At 36.4% G+C, this 22,302-nt stretch overlaps 1 protein-coding gene across 1 annotated transcript; it reads right to left on the bottom strand.

The window, feature by feature from the left end:
* Positions 1-10,121: 10,121 nt before the first annotated feature.
* LOC149844626 (2-alkenal reductase (NADP(+)-dependent)-like) lies at positions 10,122-19,306 on the bottom strand. Its single transcript, XM_089994969.1, has 6 exons — positions 18,988-19,306; positions 18,588-18,768; positions 16,313-16,479; positions 14,124-14,206; positions 13,699-13,825; positions 10,122-10,499 (listed from the first exon to the last, which is right to left on the bottom strand). The coding sequence occupies exons 1-6, from the start codon at positions 19,222-19,224 to the stop codon at positions 10,248-10,250; spliced, it is 1,047 nt and encodes a 348-aa protein (XP_089851095.1). The 5' UTR covers positions 19,225-19,306; the 3' UTR covers positions 10,122-10,247.
* Between the last annotated feature and the right edge of the window lie 2,996 nt (positions 19,307-22,302).

Genomic DNA, 22,302 nt, shown 5'->3' with positions numbered 1-22,302 from the left:
GTGTCATATAAGTCACTCTGCTACTTTCTTCTCACCCCTAGATTGCAACGATTGTATATGTTTTCGAGAATAGCTAAACATATGAGATGACATGCAAATAAAGTTTAACATGATGAAGACAAGATCACGCATCCTGTTGATGCGGAAGCTTGAAAGCACTTTGATCGTACTCATCAGACTTTCGCAATAGAAGTGAAAAATGTTAAGTTTGGTTTATGTATAAATGGATTCAATCCATTTGGGGGTAGATCAACCACATACTCATGTTGGTCAGTCTTTGTCACCCCATACAACCTTCCTCTGAGATTGTGTATGAAGCGCCAAAATCTTTTTTTGTCTCGATTAATCCTTGGTCCGACCTCTTTGAGCCAAAATCTTGATGTATATTTAAGGCCATTGATTGATGAGCTAAAAATATTCTGGGATGACGGTATTCTCACGTACAATGCCTATAAAAAACAAAACTTCAATATGAAGGCTATTGTTTTATGGATAATTAGTGACTTCTTTGCATATGGTATATTAGCTGGTTAGAGCACATATGGGAGGTTGACATGTTCGTACTGCATGGAGGATATAAAATCTTTTACATTGACGCATGGAAAGAAGTCGTGTTAGTTTGATTGTCACTGTCGATTTCTACCCACTGACCATCTGTTACGATGACAAAGGAATGCGTTCTGAGCAGGCACAACTGAAATAGAAAGTCCACCTACACGATTGTCTGGCATAGAGATTTTAAGACGATTGTGATACTTTCTATATGGACTAACAGATGCCCGTAGTCTAACGCCCTTTCTTGGATTTGAGACAGAGCATAATTGAACAAAGAAATCTATATTTTGGGAACTACCATATTGGTCGACCTTATTGGTACGATATAATTTGTATGTGATGCATGTAGAGAAAAATGTGTTTGATAATGTGTTCAATACGGTAATGAATGTCAAAGGGAAAATGAAGGATAATCCGAAGGCCCGTATGAATTTAAAACTAATATGTAAAAGACTAGAATTAGAACTCCAAGAGTACAATGACAAAGTACTGAAATCAAAGGCAATATATGTGCTTAGACCATATCAAGTAAAGCATGTATGTCAGTGGTTGAGACAGTTGTGATTTCCATATGGATACGTCTCTAACATTACTCGGGCTGTGAAGATAGACAAGAGATAATTTTATGAGTTGAAGAGTCATGATTATCATGTCATTATGCAATGGTTGATTTCTCTAGCATTCTATGATATGTTAGACAAACCTATATGGGGGGCATTATCCGAGTTGAGTAGATTTTTTAGAACATTGTGTGCATCAGAAGTTGTAGTAACTGAGGTAAAGAATCTCAAGGATTTTGTCGTCACTACTATTTGTCAGCTATAGAAGATATTTTTGCCAGCATTTTTTTATGTTATGGAACATGTGATCATACATTTGTCATATAAACTTAGGGTTGGCGGTCTTGTGCAATATCGGTGGATGTACCTATCTGAAAGGTATATTTTTATTTATACTTTTCTCTTTAATGCTATTAGAAATTCATTGTATTAAGAGATGTATATTGTTGACAAATGCATATTTGAACTTAATAAAAAGGTTTGGAATAAAGCTAGAGTGAAGGGTTCAATTTGTGAGGCGTACACTTTAGAAGAGATTTCAAATTTCTCATCTATGTACTTTGAACCTCACATTCCAACATGTTATACTTGCCCACCTCATCATGATGATGGAGAACAAGTTATTGTGGCTGACAAACTATCGATATTTAAACTACTTGGGAATGCCTTTGACAGTTGTCGGTCAAGACTCTTGAAAGATCGAGGGCAAGACACAAAACAAATCTATATCTTTTTTAATTGCTCAGAGATCGACTCCTACATCGAGTAAGTATACATAATATATTACACTAAGTTCTCTACGTACATGGTTCGGTAATATAATTATTTATTAAGTGTAGACAATTTGATCTAGAGTTGTGAAGAGAACTTCCACATCTCACTGATTCAGAAGTACAGAAAGAATGTGAAAATAAGTTTGGGGCATGGTTGAAAGAGTTGGTAAGGACGATGACATGCATTCTTTCCGTGTAAACAACAATATGTTACTTAATTGGTCGTGTTTACAGTCATTGTTTATGTTTGTAGGTCCACCATGGTGATGTTAATGACCTAGGAATATGTGATTTACAAAATGGTCTGACCAAAGTTGTGCAATATTACTACGGGTACATTGTAAATGGTTATCGATTTTATGCAAAAGACTACGGTGTAAACAAGTCAATGATGAATAGTGATGTGTGTGTCAAGAGTAGCAGTTATGGTGAAAATGAACTTGAGTACTACGGTGTTAGTGAAGAAATAATGTAGTTAACTTACTTAGGCATAAATAACACGGTAACTTTATTCAAGTGTCATTGATTTGATCCCACAGCAACAAGAGTCGACAAAGCCTCAGGCATTGTGGAGGTGAATCATAAATCAAGATTTGGAACATATGAACCATTCATATTAGCCTTGCAAGCTCAACAAGTTTACTATACTTCATATTTGAATACAAGAAAGTCAGATAAAAATGAATGGTGGGTGATCTGCAAGGTGAAGTCTAAACTATACCCAGAGTATGATCAGTTACAGAAAGACAAGATTGTTGAACAGGGTGATTACTATAAATCAGACAATATGTATGAATTATCTTATGTGCACGATGTCACACATGGTTTACATGTCACATCTCCATTGTCCAATGACACACATATGAAAGAATGTGATCCAAATGATATACCAAGTGGATGGGCGCCCAATGAAGAAGAAGACGAAGAGGATGAAGAGGAGGAGGAGGAGGAAGAAGAAGAATATAAAAGTCAAACAAGTTATGATGAAGCATACTTGAGCTAGTGAAATACATCTTGTAATACATACCAAGTGATGAGGATTCATGTAAGACCTTTAAATCTTCATATTTCATGCATATGTCATGTCCATGCTAAGATCAAAATTTATGTAACTGATCCAAATAACATTTTTATTTGTTAGAATATGGTTCATGGAGGTCACAGTGGTCGAACACCCAGTGGTCGAGGACCAAGTGGAGGTCGTGAGAAATCATTAGGTAGATGTATTTGTATTATATTAAAATATATGAATTCATTATGTTTTGCTTATATGTTGATATAAAAATTGTTACTTGTTAATCATCTTTATAGGATCTCAGCCTAGTGATAGCCAGTGTCAACCTTCATCTTCATGTAATGTTTCAATAGGTATATCATTTAAATAAATAAACAGTTCATTAGTTTATATGAGCATTGTGTGAACTTCTAACTCATTGTTTTGTAGAGAATGTTTTGCCCGCACATGACCCACTTACACCAGCTACTCATATACATCACGAGACAACGCTGGATGCAGAGTCTTCTCAGTCTGACATACGATGACTTATTCAAATAATGTATATATATAGTCGACCATAAGTATTACATTGTCACTTGTCCAATACTTATCTTATAAATAGTGTGTATCGATAGTCGATTGTTAATGTGTACCAATTCATGTGCAACGTGAGGTTCGAGCCACAAGAAGTAATACGAGAAATTAGGAAGTCACTACTTCAGCATCTACCAGGACCGGTCGCTCAATGAAAAGAGTACCCGAAGGAGGTATTGGAAAGATTATGGTACTCATTCATAGTATACAATTGTTTATCATAGCTAATGTGTTTCAGATTTAATTTTTTGTTATAGTCATATGCACTAACTTTCTGAAATTATTTGTAGGCTTCGAATCGCTTCGCGACTGCGAAGGAGGAGCAAGACGCAAGGATAGTGCGACAGAAGGTGGCTGCCAGTCGATTTGCCGACATGCTTCACAATATAAAGACCGCAACAATAAAAGCAGTTGGGGGGATAGATGATCCAATGCATTGGAAGGGTCATAGCCCTTCTACTATCAGGAAAGATTATTGGGATGTAATGTGCGACAAGTGGGCAAGCCATGAATTTTGAAACCGCTTAACAAAGGCTGCACAAAAATGAGCGAAGATGCCTGATGTCCATCTACACACAAGTGGTTCTAGAACTCTTGGGAGCCATAAGAAGAAAATGGTAACTCATTAATATATATATATATATATATATATTGTCAAATTTATAAGTATTTTTGCGATAATTTTTAATTGATTTTTTTATCATTTAACCGTGTAGGAAGCCGAAAAAGGAGGCATTGTGCCTTACAAAGATGTGTTTGTTGAAACACATAAACATAAGACCACAAGAGAGTTTGTATCAGAGAAGGCGAGAGCGACAACGGTATGTATTTATTGTATTAATAAACATTGTAATATATAAGTTACTATAAATTATATTATCATAAACATTATAATTCTTAATTATTAATTCATACTGTAGTCATTACTTTGTAGGAGTCATACGAGCAACAGATGATAGAGAGATACGGCGATGACTCTACTCAGCATCCGCCTTTTGATCCTGCAGCATGGGTGACTGCAACCGGTGAACCCAAAAAGGGTTGTGTGTTCAGGTTTGGCAGTAATATGAACACCATATCAGTCATTGCCTCCTCCAGCCAGGGCTCTCAAAGTTCTCCCACCAGCATCAACTCCCAACGTCCGATTGACCCTGCTAATTCTTGGGATGGTGTCCGACAACTTGTTAAGGACACAGTGCGTGACTTTTTATATGAAGTCATTTCTGACGTTGTCTGTAATGAGTTCTGCAGCTTTTTTCGGGATAGGAGAACTTTGTCTGCATTCAACATTAGCTTTGGTTTCCGTCAGGTATGAATGATTGAAACACTATGAATTTTTATTGCTAGCATTAGAACACATGTATGAATGATTGAATCACTATAAAAAAATGGCTGCCTTAAAACACATATATGCATGATTGAATCACTATAAATTTTTATTGCTAGCATTAGAACACATGTATGCATGATTTTATCACTATGAAAGCTTTTGATTGCCTTATAACACATATATGCATGATTGAATCACTATGAAAGTTTTTTGACAACTTTAGAACACATATAAGCATGATTTCATCACTATAAAATTTTGTTAACAACCTCTGAATTCTGTTAATGTTCTTCACTTCATTGCTAGTTTATGTATCATTCAGTCATGTTACTTTGATTGTCTTAGATTAGGTGCATTGCATATAATTTATTTCATTATATTTTGTTTATCAATACTAACATTTTGGTTTTCTTGTAGGATGCTGGAGATGATCAGCATAGAGGAGCTGATGGAGGCATGGATGGAGGGGCAGATTGAGACAATGAAGAGAACGATGATCCGAATTTTGGTGAGGATTAGCTTCATCTGTTGAATTTGTTTCAAACGAAACTCTTTGTATATGTTCACTTGTAACAAATTAGAACTTGACGCGAATTATACTGGGTTGTTAATTTTGCTTCACTTATAACTTGTGTTAAATTTGCTTCACCCACCTTGTATTTGTATTTTTTATGTGTATTTTGTTTTTTATACACAGGATATATAAATTGTATAACGAGAATTTTTTTCTAGATATTTATATTTCAAACAATTTTTTTTAATTTTTGCGACAAATTTGCGATGGATAATATCTGTCGCTAATTAGTATCGGCCTCCAATTTAGCGACGGATTAGGGACAGATATTTATCCATCGCAAAACTGAATCGGACGATGTTTTGCGATGGATTGTAATCCGTCGCTACAATAGCGACGAATGTGTATCTGTCGCAAAACCAAATCTTTGCGGATTAGCGACGGCCTCGTGACGGATCATGGCATTCGCTAATCCATCGTAAATTAGCGATGAAAGTATAGACATATATGTTCCATTGCTAATTAGCGACTAAGAAATTATGATGAAAGTTATCTATCGCTAGTCCGTCGCTAAATTGTTTAGCGACAGATTTATGACGGATTACATCCATCGTTAATCCGCAGATTTCTTGTAGTGCAATGATCAGTCATAACAGAAGCTCAAAATCTTCACTTTTGGGATTGTGACTTACAAGTGTATGTATCTCATACACAAATCCTAAAACAATGAGTTTGATGACGTGAGCCATTAAGACTCAGGAAAAAAAAGAAACAAGCAAAATATGCCAATGTTAGAAAATTCAATACTTATAAAAATATAACAAATAAACAAAATAAATATAAAAATAAATTAAATCTCATATCAGGCTTAGGTATCCCTTTCTACATTGTTGATGAGCGCGGTGAAGCATAGACGATACTTCAACTAGGCACAAGCTTAAAAAAAGAGTAAGATAAGGGATCTAGGTCATAGTCTAGCTAGGTTAGGTAGGTTCAATAGGCTAGGTACGTTACATGTAGATGTGCTAGGATTTTGATAGAGTAGGGTTATAGCTAGGGACGTGAACTCTAGATGTTGGAATAAGTGGTGGCCCCCTATTTATAACTTTTTCAAGCAGATTCAAACATGTGTTCGCATATTCGGGATCTATCTCCTCGAATGTGACCTAGATTGAGATGAATGACTCCTATTGGGTATATTTTGAATTATGAGCTATGATTGATTGTAAGTGGGTTGCCTTAGATATAGAAGTGAAATAAGTTAAGAGGTTTGAGACTTGGAATATTTTGCTCTCGAATTGGAAAAAGGATAGGATAAGTTTTGAGCGCTTTTCTATTAATGGTGTGCAAAAAAGGGTGGTTGTCATTAGAAAAGTGTTGACGACAAACATGGTTTATCGTCATAAAAGTGTTGATGTCACATGGTGCTGACACACATATCACTGATGACACATTAAAAAAATGCTAACAACAATCCCATATATGTTGAGGATAATCTCGTTGTTGTCAGCATTTTCCTAACGAAAATCCTTGATTGTTGTCAGAAAATTGGTTAAAACAGGTCGAACGAATTAACTTGTTTCAGTTGTAACTTTTTATTTGAATATTATTTTAAGGTAATTTTTTATGCATTGAAAATATAACATCATCTACTTTAATTTATTTTTTAAGTACAAAACCAAATTCGATTATTTTGATAGTAAAAAGATATTTTCAAATTAGGCCCTATCTAAAAAATAGGTTTTTACTAAATAAGTCACATTGTTTTGATTATAACTTTCTACTCTGATTTTGTATTGACTTGATTTTTGGCTTATTTAAAAGTTAAGATCTTTTATTTTAATTGATCTTTTAGACAAAAACTTTAAAATGTCACTTTGAAAGCTAAAAAACTTGAAGTTAGCATAACTTTAAAATATATCGAAAACACTAAATTTTTATACGCAACTCTTGACATGAAATTATTCGGTCAAAATTTGGGTGTTTATAGGGGAATGGATCTTAGCATCAGTATTAGAAAGCAAAGTTGCTTGACTCAGCCTAAGTCCAGCCATAACTGATTTTATACACATCGTTATGGATCTTGCTAGATCCATATCTAGCAAGACCAACAGTTCTACAACTGATACACATCTAGAAAGGTGATTTTCACATTGTGCGAGCTAGATATCATTTATATTTTGAAAATATTGTGATTTTATCATGCCATATTTTTAGACATCCTAGAAGAGAACAATAAGAGCATCTATGTTTGTCTACCTTACCTAAATTCCTAATGTATTAATGGAGGGAATTTCGGACTCAGGTCAATCTTTTGGAGCCCATTTTCTGAAGTCACACATTACTTTGATACTGCCATAAAATCCTTAATGACTATGTCTCCATGGCTGATGCCAGAGGCCTTGGGCCTTACCATTTCTCCCACCAAAGACAATGTTACAACCTGCCATTAACCATGCAAATGTAGGTTATAGGTCAAGCCTGAACCGGTTCGAGTCTAAGTTGAAAAAAACTAGACCAACTAGAGCAAGAAGTTATTACACCTTGGGTGCCTTTGGGCATAGGACCAGTAAATGAGCCGAACAAGCCAAGTTTGAGGGCTTCAGGCTCAGATTGTGCTTATGGCAAGCAGAAACGAGTAGGGATCGCAGTGGACCCGGGGAAAATGGGGCCCCGCTCTGCCTCGCCCCATTTGGACTGGTGATGAAGGGCATGAAACGAGGATGGAGGCGAGGATGAAGGTTTAAATACATTCTCGTGCGGGAATGGACTTACACTTTCCCCCGCCTAGCCCCATCCCGATCTCCACCTTGCCCCACTCTGCCCCATCTCCAAACCTTCTAAGGGGTGACAATAGACCGAAGGGAAACGAGACCCCACCCCGCCTCACCCCCATTTGGACCAGGGATGGAGGACATGAAACAGGAATGAAGGCGGGGTGGAGGTTAAAATCCATCCTCGTGCAAGGATGGAGGTGGGGATAGAAGTTTGGATTTTGAGACGGGGCGGGGGTGGAGACCTTGTCCCCTGCCCCAGTCCATTGCCATCCCTAGAAACGAGATCAAGTTGGCTCATTTACAAAAAAATAAAAATAAATTATAAGTTAGCGGGCCTGGGGAGAAGGTGCTAATGCCTTCATCCTGGGTTCAACTCCCACCGGGTGTGTGTCTTTAAATATATCTTGAACATATTTATTACTACCTAATGAGCTTATACAAGTCAAGGTTGGCCGAACACTTGTTATTCATGCATCAAATTAAAACTATTTTACAAGTTTGAACAAGCACTTTACAAGCTGAGCATGAGCCAACGTCCTGTCTTGTTTCTAGCCTTAGTTGGGTAAGCTCAAGATCAATGTGGGTGGGATGTGCCCTAGGGATAGACAAAACTCTCAAAAGAATAGAGAAAGGTGGTCAAAAAAGAAGAAGAGGAGAATTCAACCCAGGTGGCTTACAGGGTCGTGGAAACCAAAACAATGTCATTCAAAATGAGGGTAACAATACTTGGTTTCAATGAGAGGTTCAGCCGGTTGTTTGTCAAATTTGTGGGGGGCAAGAATCATACAGACGGACAATGCTATGATAATCCTAAAGCATATGCAATGATAAACTTCAACAACACGTCAACTAAGAGTTGGTATCCAGACACAAGCACCACCCATCATATGACATCAGACAAAAAAAAACATGTCAAATGGTCATGATTCATCAATGGTAGACAATAGTGCTAATCTTCCAATTGTGAATATTGGTAATGTGATCATATTTCACTCATAGTTTCTTAAGGGTGAGAACCAACTATGTAGAACTTCGTCCTCTACTATTGGTATTTTTTTTCAAACTAAAAGTAGTGCTGCATAATCCACAAATTAGGAAAAAATTGATTTCTATTGCTTGGTCCACTAAAGATAACTGCACTTTTGAGTTTAACAATGACGGGTTTTGTGTTAAGGATGAGAGCAATGCTACTATTCTACACAAGGATCAGCAAAAAGGCTGTCTCTATGTACGGGGTGTTGGTCAGGGTAGTACTAAAGTATTAAGGGTAATGTTGTTCAAGCAACAGAAGGTGGCAGTCGGTTAGGTCATCCTAACCAAGACATTATAAATTTTTTACAATCATTTAAAGTATATTGGTGATAGAAACTTATTTTGATATATGTTGAAGTTGTATATTGCTAATATGCATAAACAGACATTTGATTCAGTTGGGTATATTGCTAATAAACTGTCAGAGTTGGTACATGTTGATGCATGGGGCTGTCTCCAGTTATTTCAAGAGAAGGGTATCGTTTTTATATGCTTTTAGTTGGTGATTTTTCCTCTTGTGAAGAAATTAGCAGCTCTTCAAGTTTTTGAAAATTTTAAAAATATTGTGGGGAAACAGCAGGGTTTTTCAAATTAAAAATTTTTCATAGTGATTGAGGTGGTAAATTTGTGAATAAACTCTTTTTTAGATTTCTTCATAAGAATGGTATTACTAGGTGGGTTTCTTGTCCCCCCCAACAGAATGGGGTGGTGGAGCATAAGCATAATAAGCATGTGGATGAGACTGGCATGAGTATGATGTACTCATCAGTCAGCACCCATTTTTGGGTTGACGCTTTTCGAGCAGCACTCTATCTTATAAATAGATTGCCAAGCCCAAATCAAGAGTTAAAATCTCATTATGAGCTGTTGTCAAAAGATTACCAGGGCTGGATCATCTCAAGATTTTTGGATGCACATCTTATCCATTTTTGGTTCCATACAACAAACATAAGTTAATGTGAAAATCCAGAACTTCACAAAAAGAAACATAAGTGATCAACTTATTTCAAATATCACCAGACCTGAGAATTCATGTAGGCCCTTCAAATACAACCAATATAGTTCATCAAAAGCTTCCACACATAACTAACAGAACTTGCTGCTTTTAATCCATTTCAACTAACCCTGATAGCAACTTTTCCAGTGTTACTACCAGAAAAAATGGCAGTCATGCCCTCTAAGAAGTACTCAATGCCCTCATATATTTTGTGTTTGGATTTCAATTTTCCTTGCTTCATGTAACCTATCATTTCTGCAGTAAAATCTCCAAGAAGAGGGATATAAGAGCCGATCATGAAACCTTGCATCTTTGCATCTTTGCCGACCAAATTTAGCAAATTGCGCACTCCATGACGCTCAGTCCATACCTGTTGATGAAGAACCATTATAACCCAAAATCCACATAGTTGATGTGCCTGGATAAAAAACTATCCAAACTTGCACAATGCCACAGTTTTTATAAATCTAACTTGGAATACCCTTTGAAAATGGGCATATTAATTAAGCATTCTTCAACACCCATGCTTGTGCCCGCACATACTTTTTTATCATTCCATACGTTTGAAACAGCCTTAGCTGAGCCAGAGCCAACAGAATCATGGGCTTGAGTCATGCATTGTGCATTGCTAGGTTCCCAATGAATCAATATATATATATATATATATATATATATATATATATATTATTTATTTATGATCCAAGTGTCCATTTATAGTAAATTAATCATCCTGAACACATCTATATGGTCAGAATTTAAAAAAAAACAAAAAAAAATCATTGGGGAGGTTTGGGAGGGTTTCACTGGCAGTATATATGTACCCACAATGCGTGACCAAAGGTCTAAAACAAAGAATAAATCTATAGAGACACGGAAGAAAAAAGATTTGGTCATACATGCCACATGTTTGTTGCAAAGATGGAATTCTTTGCATTCTTGCATGTCATAATGAAGTTCTATGGTGATGGTTTGGTGCTAACATATCACCCTTAGCTAATGAATCCTAGGATGAGAGTTCCCCCCTGGTTGACTATCAACATAAAATAAAAGAAGCTAGTAAAGTAAATATATACCAATCTAATCAATCTTGGGAGCTTCTAATATATACCATATTCTTTTAAGGGCCCTCTGTTTCAACATGCAGGGCAGAGCACCCTTTGCCATAGGAAATGTGTGGTGGGGCCTACATAATAAATGCAAAAAAGCATATTTCCTATCAAAATGAATTCACACCTCCGCCCATGAGGAAGCACTTTCTCTCTTGGTATCCCTTTCAAAGGAAAGTGGCTTCCCTTGGGTGATGTAACAGATGCCCCCTTAGATGTTTTTTAGTCCTAAGTTTGACATCACCTCAAGAAGATTTAAATGTTATCAATGTTATAATTTTATTTTAATGCAATACTGATCAAACCTATCAGTGGAATGATATCCGGTGAACATCTTCCATTCAGGTTATCATGAAGGCGAATGTGATGCTAATACTGATTATGACCGTAAAATTGCAAGATATGTAAGGAAAGTTGGCATTAGAATTCAAATTCAAGCTTTATTTTTTCCTAGCAAGAGCTTAGTCTTGTAATTTGCATTTTAACTGGTTATTATCCATTAATACTTTAACTGACAGTGGTAGGATATACACTTAAATAATGTTGCATCATGAGATTAATTATTATATTAGAAGCTTAAGATGATATTATCTGAAACTAAAAAAATATGCTTGGGGTTTACATATACTCGTCAAAGATAAATTACCTGACACAATAGCCAGAATACAGCATTACATTTTCACTAGATGTCATAGGATAAGCAGTGTTAACAAACTCCACTATAATGGTTTTGATAACATGAAATAAAAAGCTTTTTGCTTGAACATAATTTATTTGCCTCCACTAATCAAAGGTAAATGAAGCTATAAAGCTTAGAGTTATTCTAGGAGCTTCCACCTGCTCATTCTTGAAGATCTGATGAAACAAGTTTTCATGAAAAGGACCGAGTGCACTTTAGATAAAAGTAGGCAATTCACCAACTTTTCATGTTGCATAATTCCATAATTTGTTCTTGTGAGCTGCTTTATTTATTTTTGGCTCAAAATGCTTCTGCATATAAAATTTTTGAACTGTAATTTATGGTATATTGGGCACCATATGAATTGGACTGCTTGAAGATCTTTCTAAGCTCGCACCTGAAGACTGACACACAATCTGTTGACCAACTAAACCAATTCATAGATCCTACATTGAGAACTAACCAGGTTCTCGTCTGATTATTTTTACTAGTTCCAATCAAGTCCACTAAGTCCAATCTATTTGACTGGATCCAATCTGGTTCAATTGGTTCAATTTTGTCTATTGAGCATGATCACAACTATTTTGGCCCAATCTAGTTTAGCTAGATTTTATTCAGATTAAACCAAATATAATAATGTTTTATTTCATCTAATCATGTATATTTTAGTTTGATGAAATCTAGACTGGACTTGTCCAACACAATCAACTTAGTTTGATCCTTATTCATCAGACTAATACAAGCACATCTGATCTAGACCAATTCATTCTGACATATACAAATTGAGTTATCAGATCCTGTTCAAGTAGGCTTGCTCCAAGTCTGAACCCAAACTGATTTGGTATGAGTATGCATGGCCTATATAAGTTTAATCCATTCTTCTTGGTCCAAACCAATAAAAACTTAACCTAGTCCAGTTAATGACCTAGCAAATCAAAATGGGATTATGGGACCATGAAGTCATTAGATCCACTCTCCTTAATATAGTTGATCCACTTTACAATTTACCAGATTAATCACACCAGTTCTTGGGTCCATCAACATTAGGGATAAGCTAGTCTAATTAGGGTAGCTTGGACCAGATCATTATGAGTCTGACTTAATTTTGACCCACTTGATGCAATATTGCTCAACTGGGTCCAAATCTGAATATATTGGTTCGATCCAAATAGGATTCTTTTGAACCCTACAAATTCATCAGGTGAGGATCTTCTCACTAGATCCAATATCCTATATTCAATCTGATCTAGTTACTAAATCCAACTCAATAAGGGTTAGAGCAAATCAAATGGATCCTGCTTGAGTTGCTCCAGATTGAATTCAAATGAATGATTCGTTTTGATCAAATATTCTAATCAAACAAATCTAACATGATATCATATGGGCCTCATGTTATCATCGCAAAATTTTACTTTTGCAAGTCAAACTGACCTTTGAAAAATATTTTGAAAATAACTCGCTTCCATTTTAAAATGCGAGAAAATTCCGAGGAATGCGACGATGATAACAACAATGATTATGAAATAGACTGTCACAGCAATTTTAATCCTCCTAGCTACTATGTTTTCATCAGCAATGAAAGGCCCTTAAATTGGTTGCATTTAAACAAAGTAGAACTATTGGGCATTGTGAACTTGGTGATAGCCCACATGAGAACATTATTGACTTAATGAACTTGTTTGCTTTGCACATGAAGTGAAGCTGAGACATACAAACTCTTGCATTTGTGTTGGCTCCAACAGCATTTGAATGTTTAATTAATTTGAGAAAAAAAAAACTGTTACCTGGTTATATTGTGAGACCATGCCACAAAGAGCTATTCTAGCTCCCTTACTTATGTGGTTCAATACTGCTTCAAGCATCTGTCCACCTACGTTATCTAAATAAACATCAATACCATCTGGAAAGTACCTTCAATAAAAGTACAAAAAATATTAGACCAATTTCAATTGAATTCAAAAACAAAATTATGGAATGTGACTTAACTAGAACTCAAGTTGTGATGGTAGTCAATATGAAACTTCAATCAATGGACATAAGTCTCAAACTTGAAGAGACATGGATTGCTTGGCTCATGTGGCAATAGAGTGAATCATAAGAAGTAAAAGTTTGAGCATTTTGTTGGCAAGTGAGGAGCCTAGACCATCTTAGCTTGAGTTGCCAATTCTTAGGGCTAATCTTCTCAATTTTCTCAAATCAAAGGGCTTACTTGCTTAAGACTGCATCGAAGTTTTTTTCGATTTTGTAATTGAACGCATCATCATATCCGAATTCCTCCTTTAAAAGCTTGACCTACACATACACACGCAGAGAGATAGAGAGAGTCACTACAAGAAATAAGGGTTTTACTGGCGCGACTTTTGCACAGTAAAACTCTTTACTGGCACACCTACCGGCGCAGTAGATGCACCAGTAAAAGTCATGCCGGTAAAGGTTTTAGTTTTTTTAATCGATATCAGAATAATCTTCCTTTCAAAATAAACAAATATCAGAATAATCTTCCTTTTAAAATATAAGAACAAAAAAAAGATATATCAGAATAATCTTCAAATACCTGTTCCATATATTGACTCTTTCTTATTTGGAGTGTGCAGGACAATTCTTTGTTAGGGAAATTCTATTAGGGGGCCAACCTTTTGTTCATAATTCTAAAAATCGGCCTCACTTTTCTGAAAATTCAGCCTTAAGGTATAGTTTTCATCAAAAGTCAAAACTGCCAAGGTCCAACATCTTGGAAGACGTGATTTATTTTTTAAGCTTCCTGTGTTATCTTTTGAAATTTAAAATTCTCATTCATCCTTGTAAGAAAGAAATGGGTGAATTGTTGATTATAAAGGTTATTATTATAATTTGACTTAAAATTTAATTTGACTTATAAGTTGACTGCAGTTAATAGACAATAATAAAGGTAGGCCCTTATTTGACAGTTTTTATTTTTTAAAATTAAAGGCAAAAGGTTGGCCCCCGATTAGAATAAAAATTCCCTTTCCTTTTTTAACATAAATGCGAGAAATGATAAAAGTTTTGGTAGAACAAAGCATTTTTTAACTAGTGTAATTATTCACATTAGATTCTTGCAAATGGCCTAGGGCGCGTTTGATGCGCTGGGGTGTCAATGGGTTGGGTTTGACCCAGACCCAACCCAACAACAACAACAACAACAACTACGCCTTCATCCCAAAACAATTGGGGTCGGCGATATGAACCAACAAAGAAAATCATTATGGGTCTTCCACATGAATCCTTCTCCTCCATTCATTTCTATCCAATGCCATGTCCTCGGTGAGGTTCAAAGCATTCATATCCTTTCTTATCACCTCCATCCATGTCTTCCTAGGCCTACCCCGACCTCTTTTAACTAATATATTTTTCCATTTCTCCATCCTTCTAACTGGAGCATCATTAGGCCTTCGTCGAATATGTCCAAACCACCGTAAACGATTCTCTCTCATTTTATTTTCAATGGGTGCAACGCCTACCTTCTTACGTATCTCCTCGTTCCGAATCTTATCTTTTATTGTATTTCCACACATCCATCTCAGCATACGCATCTCAGCTACACTCATTTTTTGAATATGATGTCTCTTGGCAGCCCAACATTCCGTACTATATAGTAAAGTGGGCCTAATAGTCGTCCTATAAAACTTTCCCTTCAACTGCAATGGCATTCTACAATCGCACAACACTCCAATTGCACTCTTCCATTTCATCCACCCAACCTTTACTCTATGATTTACATCTCCATCAATTTTTCCATACTTTTGAATGATAGATCCCAAATATTTGAAATAATCATCCACCGGTATTTCGTGCTCACCAAGCTTCACTACACTCCCATCACTACTTCGTTGCTTACTAAATTGACATTCCATGTATTCTGTCTTACTCTTACTCAACTTAAAACCTCTTGCTTCCAATGTTTGTCTCCATAATTCTAACTTAGCATTAACCCCAGCTCTAGACTCATCAATCAAAACAATATCATCAGTAAACAACATACACCATGGTACATTTTCTTGAATTGATCTCGTAAGCTCATCCATCACTATAGCAAATAGGAAAGGGCTTAAAGCAGATCCTTGATGTAACCCAACCGTTATAGGAAAATTGGTTGTCACCCCTCCACAAGTGTGGACATTGGTTACTACTCCTTCATACATATCTTTAAATAGGTCAAGGTTTGGTGATAAACAAGAAGGTCTGATTAGAATCTGGGTAAGACCCATCAAGTCCGATTAATATATAGAGCTAGGGACGCCACCCGTTGGTTTTGAACTTGTGACATCCCGTCAACTTGGTATCATTTACAAGTCATCCTTAACAGATGAGCGAAGCCCTTAACAAGAAGGGGTGACAAATAATTAGGTTTTGTTCCCAATATCAATAAGGAAAAGATACCTTCTCATCTGTACCAACACTTCCAATGACTCTGCAACCTTTAATCTTGGCCAGCTGACCAGCAATGGTTCCAACTGCTCCAGCTGCTGCAGAAATAAATACATTTTCACCAGCTTTCACTTGTCCAATCACATTCAGTCCCACCCATGCAGAGAAACCAGCAATCCCTTCGCGAAAAACAAAAGACAAATTAAATAAATATGACAAACTATAACATTTTATCATTTTCGCATACAACTCGGGAAAAAAATCTCAGGTTTATTATTATTATAAATACTCACATCAAATTCAGGAGTAAAGTTGTGTTTGAGATACGTGCTTGATAGGTTTTTCTGCTCTTTCAATATTTTTTTTGCAGTTTCGACCCCATAAATGTGTTAGGCATGGTCGATTTACCAGGAATTCACACTTGGATCATGTGTTTTCGATGAAACAAATGATATTTTGAGCCTCAAAAATTTACAGAGATTTTGGACCGTTGATTTTTCGAACCTTATAAAAACCCATTCAACGCTTCAGATCAAGTACAGAGATCACATCTGTACTGTCAGAATTTAAAAATAAAATGAAAAAAACTTGAAAAACACAAAAAACCCATCAAGTACATACTCAAGCACCTACTCTCTACACCCTCAATTCATTTTGTCTAACCCCAGCTTGTCTATAAAAAAAAACACAATACTCGTCATCTTTCATAAGTGCATGATTCAATGGAAAATAAACTTGCATGAATTAAACATTTCATTCAGTAAACACATTGCAGATCAAATGTGGAGCAAAAACTTGAGCATGAACTAAAATTTGGAATCCAATATATGGGTGTATAATTTGATTCCAAGATCATAGAGTCATACGGATTATGGGTCCGCAGGAGGTCATGGCCCGGACATTCATAGTTGGTGAAACCATCTAAAATGTGTCGTTTTCAATAAACCTTATAAAATCATAATTAAAAGGATATGAAGGCTCATCTTTTCCAAAAATTGACCAAAAAACACTTTCTTTTGAGAGAAATGTTTAGAATACAGAAAATTTATTTAATTAAAATACTTTTCAAAGCAACCTTAAATATGAATCCAATTTCATCAGGTCTAGGGTATAGATCTTCTTCCTCTTTTTTTTTTTAAGGAAAGGAAGATTATATTAAAAGTTGATGCATAAACAATAAGTTCAAGTCAGCCTCATCCAAGAGAAACCATCACAGGAAGGAAAAATTACATCTTAATCAAGGACTCTTCATTTAGAGGTTACATTAAGCAACTGAAATTCCGTTTTTTTTGGATTTATAGGCCGAACAAACTCCACCCAACACCAAAACCTGGTCGTGCTAGCTCAGCCTGCCATACCTACAGTCATCATGTCGGCAGCGTAAAACTCTGAGGCTAGGACCCTTGATTCCGGGGCCTATGCTACGTGTTGGCTTGGGCAGAAGCGTGACACCCATGGGAATCGAACCTTGACTGCCCGTCTAACAGCCAAGGCCCCACCCCTCCACGCCAACCCCCCCTTGGGCTGCATTCTTGAATTTGAATCATGTCATTCCTATACCTTAGCTAGATTTTTAGGAAAAAAACCATGAGCATGCCCTTTTTCGACATTGTTTTTTAAAATTAAAGCCAATTTAAACCCATCTAAAGTGCTTGTCAATTTATTTTTGACTCATTATCTATGTCATTTTCTTATCCGTCTTTTTAATGCTTAACTCTATCATATATTCATTAATTAACGTTTTTTTTTTGCCATTTCATGTCTAGACACTTCTTGCGAGTGCAAGCCAAGAATGAGGAATTGGGTGCTCATAAGGTCTCTGCGCAATTGGCTTGGTATGTCAGTTTAAGGCTTTCAAGTTGAGGAAAGGCCAGAGTTCGATATCCAAAGTGTGCGTGTCGATGCCATAAGGTCTAAACCAAATGAAAAACTATTCTCCCTAGCCAAAGAGGGCATGCTTATGGAGTTTTACACTGCAGACACCGACTCAAGTCCACACTAAAAATGGCATAGATAATTCTGCCCATACCTTTGATAATTTTCAAATTATGTTGAAAGGGTCTCCTTGCCAGAGCTTTGATAGTTCTTGGGGTATTAAGGCTCAGAGGCCGCACCTTGGATGTTACTCATCTTAAAAAGAAACGAACGACACACTAACAGATCCAACTTATCCTGCTTTTTTGAGATAAATAATAGGAAAATATAACATCCTAACTTATTGAATTTCCGGATAAGTTGGAACGACCAAAAAAGTAATCAATGAAGAGATGAAGCAAGGGATCATTACCAAGGGTTCCCAGGTACTCATAGAGTGGAATTCCGGCATCTAGATCGACTTTCCGGAGAAAATCCGCCGGCACCACCGAGTATTCAGATATCGGTAGAAAAGGGTAAACCACCACATCTCCACTGCTGTAACCAGGGGCCTTGGATCTCACCACCTCCCCCAAACCGTACGCGGTTATCACCTGTCATTGACCAGACAATGCACTATGTTAGTTAACCCCGACTCGCCAATGGACTCAGCCTAGCCCAAATTGGACCAACTAGACCAATCATTCAGCATGGCCTTGGTTCACTAGGCTCGGGATGTGACCCACATTGTGCAAACTGAGCTAGATGGCACAGCCCTATTGAGTAAAGTTCAAAACCAGACTTAGGTGAGTCTGAACCATCAATGGACCTACCTGGTTTAAGGGGAACTGGGGTACGTAGAGACCATCTTCGTGGCCGTTCATCCTGGTCCTTAGGAAGGGATCGATGGAGATCCAGAGGGCCTTGATGGCAACGTGGTTGTCTGATATGGAATGGGAGCCGATGTCAAGGGTGGCCTGTTGCAGCTGCAGGTTTTGGGAGGTGAGGGTGCCCTGTGGAGCGTAGGATGTCAACACCCACCCTCTGCTTCTCACTTCTTCTCTCTCCATTGCTCTCTCTTTCTGTTTCCCTTCTTTGGCTTTCTTCTTCCTTCTCTATCCCTTGGCATTCCCTAAAGAACGGGTATTATAAAGGTAAAGGTGTACGGTCAGTTGTTGTAAATCATTCGATAACGGTTAGCTAGCAGTCCTCTTTGTTTTTTCCCTTGTTTTTTGGTAAACAAAGAAAGGACGATGTGGTCCCTTTTTTTTGGTAAACAAAGAAAGGACGATGTGGTCCCTTTTTTTTGGTAAACAAAGAAAGGACGATGTGGATGTGCCAGCAACAGGAAATTTTTTATTTTTTCCTGTGTATAAATAAATATTGAATAATTTACAAGAAAGGCACCTAACTTTTACCATATTTACAAATTCAGCCTAACGTTTTAGAAATTACGTTTAACTGCCTAAAGTTTGCAGGTAATTCACAAAGAGCCGCTCCAGCTCCACCGGCACCTTACCATTGTTTTAGTTTAACCCTGGCTTAAACTGGGTTAGTAACAAAAAATACAAAATTGCCCTAAAATGAAAAAAAGTATTCCGACCACCCAATATCCTCACGTTTTCCCCCAAATGCAAAGGAAGCACAGGCCTCTCTCTCTCTCTCTCTCTCTCTCTCTCTCTAGATTCTGTTTTTTTCTTTTGGGTTTGTATGACAAGTGTGGGGTGTTTCCCTCGTCTCCATGTGCTTGTTTTACCTGTTGCCTTCAGAGAACCGTTTTGGTGATTTGGAGGGACGTTCTTGTGATTATGGGTTGAATCACACCTCATATTTCAATATCTGATTTCTTTTGCTGTTGACTGTATATTTTAATAGTTGGGGAAGTGGTTATGCTGTAATTTCATTCGAAGTAGAAGACCACAGCAAGTATTGCAAATTTTCTCTGCTGTTACGCAAACTATTGAACTTTTCTTTTATATATATATATATATATATATATAAAAGATATTCTTCTTGGAAGGGTATAACAGTACTTTTACATGGAAGATGGTTTCTGTAACCTGCCGGGCCAGTATGCTGCAGAGTGGCCCTTTGATATTAATTTCATCAGTTAAATGTAATTTTTGAAACAATAGGCGTGAATTTGTAAATATGCCAAAACTCAGGCTCCTTTTATCTAAAATACTTAAAAAATTAAAGTAAAAAAAACTTCACCGTAACATGGACGACATCCCAATTCCCATCACTTGGATGGCCCCACTTTTTTCCCCATGGACGACATCTGAAGGATTTAAAATGAATTCCTCACAATGAGCCTTTGATGGGCGTCGTTCATTTTTTTAAGATGAATGGCATCCAAGGCGCTTCTGACCTTATTAGTTTCAGAGGTGCCCCTGACCTTAGGCTGCCCTTTACAACATGTTAAATAGACCATGTTTCTAGGGTTTAACAAAAAACAAATGTTAAAAACCCATTTTTACTAAGGAGCAGATCCCCAACCGGCCCTATTTAAAAAGTGGGACTCGCTCTATTCAAAGTAGAGGACGGATCGGGTTTGGCTCACCAAGGTGGGACCAGACTTAGACCGGATTTTTGGGTATGGTGTCGGGTCTGAACCCGAGTTTAATCTGGTCTACTATAAAAAAAACCATACTCGAACCCAATAAAAATTAAATAAACTAAACCCGAACCATACCTGGTAAAACCATATTTTTTATCATCTTTACATTAAAAAATTTTGAATCTTAATCAGAATTCGGGTCTGGTCGGATATGAGTCTAGTATAAATTTTCACACGCTATACCCGGGCCCATGTATTAATCAGGCCTTTGGGTCTGGACTTGGGTCCTTTTATTTATCACCATACCTGGATCACATAGGGGTTTGGTTCGGGATGGGTCTACGTAAACCAGGCCCAATTGACACCCCTAATTAAAAAGGGGCATCGTATTACATGCCTTTATAAAGTGTTCACCCTTCGACGCTAAACCACACCTCTTTTTCTTAAAGGCACGTTGGGGTTAGACAGACCTTATGTAACACATAATTTTTTAGAGTATTTTTAATGAAAAAAATAGTATTAATCTATATATATATATATTTTTTTTTATGAGAAAAAACATATAAATGCAAATTAGTCTAAGTCAAACTTTAAAAGATATTTTATAAAGAATCAAAGTTGATTTTAGTGAAATTCACATTCAAAATCAAACTTATGAAAAATTAAAATTTTAATGAAATAATTGATAAATTTCATCGAAATAAAGTTGAATATGATTTTAGATGAATTTAGGTTTAATTTGATATATATGTAGTATAATTGTATTGAATTAGAATTGGGTTTGTATGAATTTGAAATTCAAATTTTAAAATAACATAAAATATTGAATATGAATTTTATGGAATCAAAAACGTGAATTAATTCAGCTTGATAAAATGGCAGTGGTCTATAGGGTAAGGTGTCCCCCTATGTGGGCCCATCCTATGTGGCATCTCATGCTAGAATTAAATTTAAAATTTATAAACTAAAAACTCTAGAAAATAATATTTCAAAAGTTTTCTAAAAAGAAAGCAAGCAAAGAAGAAATATAATTAAAATAAATTTGAAACTTAACAAAAAACAACACAAAGAAACTTGTATTGATTTTTTACTAAGAGAGGACATCCTCTCTGATAGAACGTCTCATCCTAGAAGGTTATCATGGTTGAACTATTAGGCAATAAATAATATAAGAAGAAAAAAATGTTAGAAGTCAGAACTTACCAAATAAGTTAGTACCTAGGCTATTTGGTTTAGACTTTGGTACGTTTGAGAGCACAAGGGGGGTGTCCCATGCTTGCAGACTCCATGTGCTTACATGGACTTTATGGCATACATTAGATAGTACCTAATGTGACTATATAAAATTTAATGTATAGTTAAGTAATATAGTATTAGGAAAGTGTGGGCTGAAACTTGAGGATTTGAAAAGGTTTGAAAGAGAGGAGATCAAATATAAAGAGAACCAAGGAGGAGCTCCCATCCCCCTATTGGTCTCTTTTAAAAAATTTCTAGTGTTTTCTCTCTCTTCTCTTCTCTTCTCTTCTCTTCTCTTCTCTTCTCTCTCTTTTTTCTCTTGTTTTTCTCCTTCTTTCATTGAGTTTAGGAG

The sequence above is a fragment of the Nuphar pumila genome, chromosome 2 (assembly GCF_984573655.1).
Source record: "Nuphar pumila chromosome 2, dmNupPumi1.hap1.1, whole genome shotgun sequence".
Lineage (NCBI taxonomy): Eukaryota > Viridiplantae > Streptophyta > Magnoliopsida > Nymphaeales > Nymphaeaceae > Nuphar > Nuphar pumila.
This window is presented reverse-complemented; position numbering and strand designations above follow the sequence as displayed.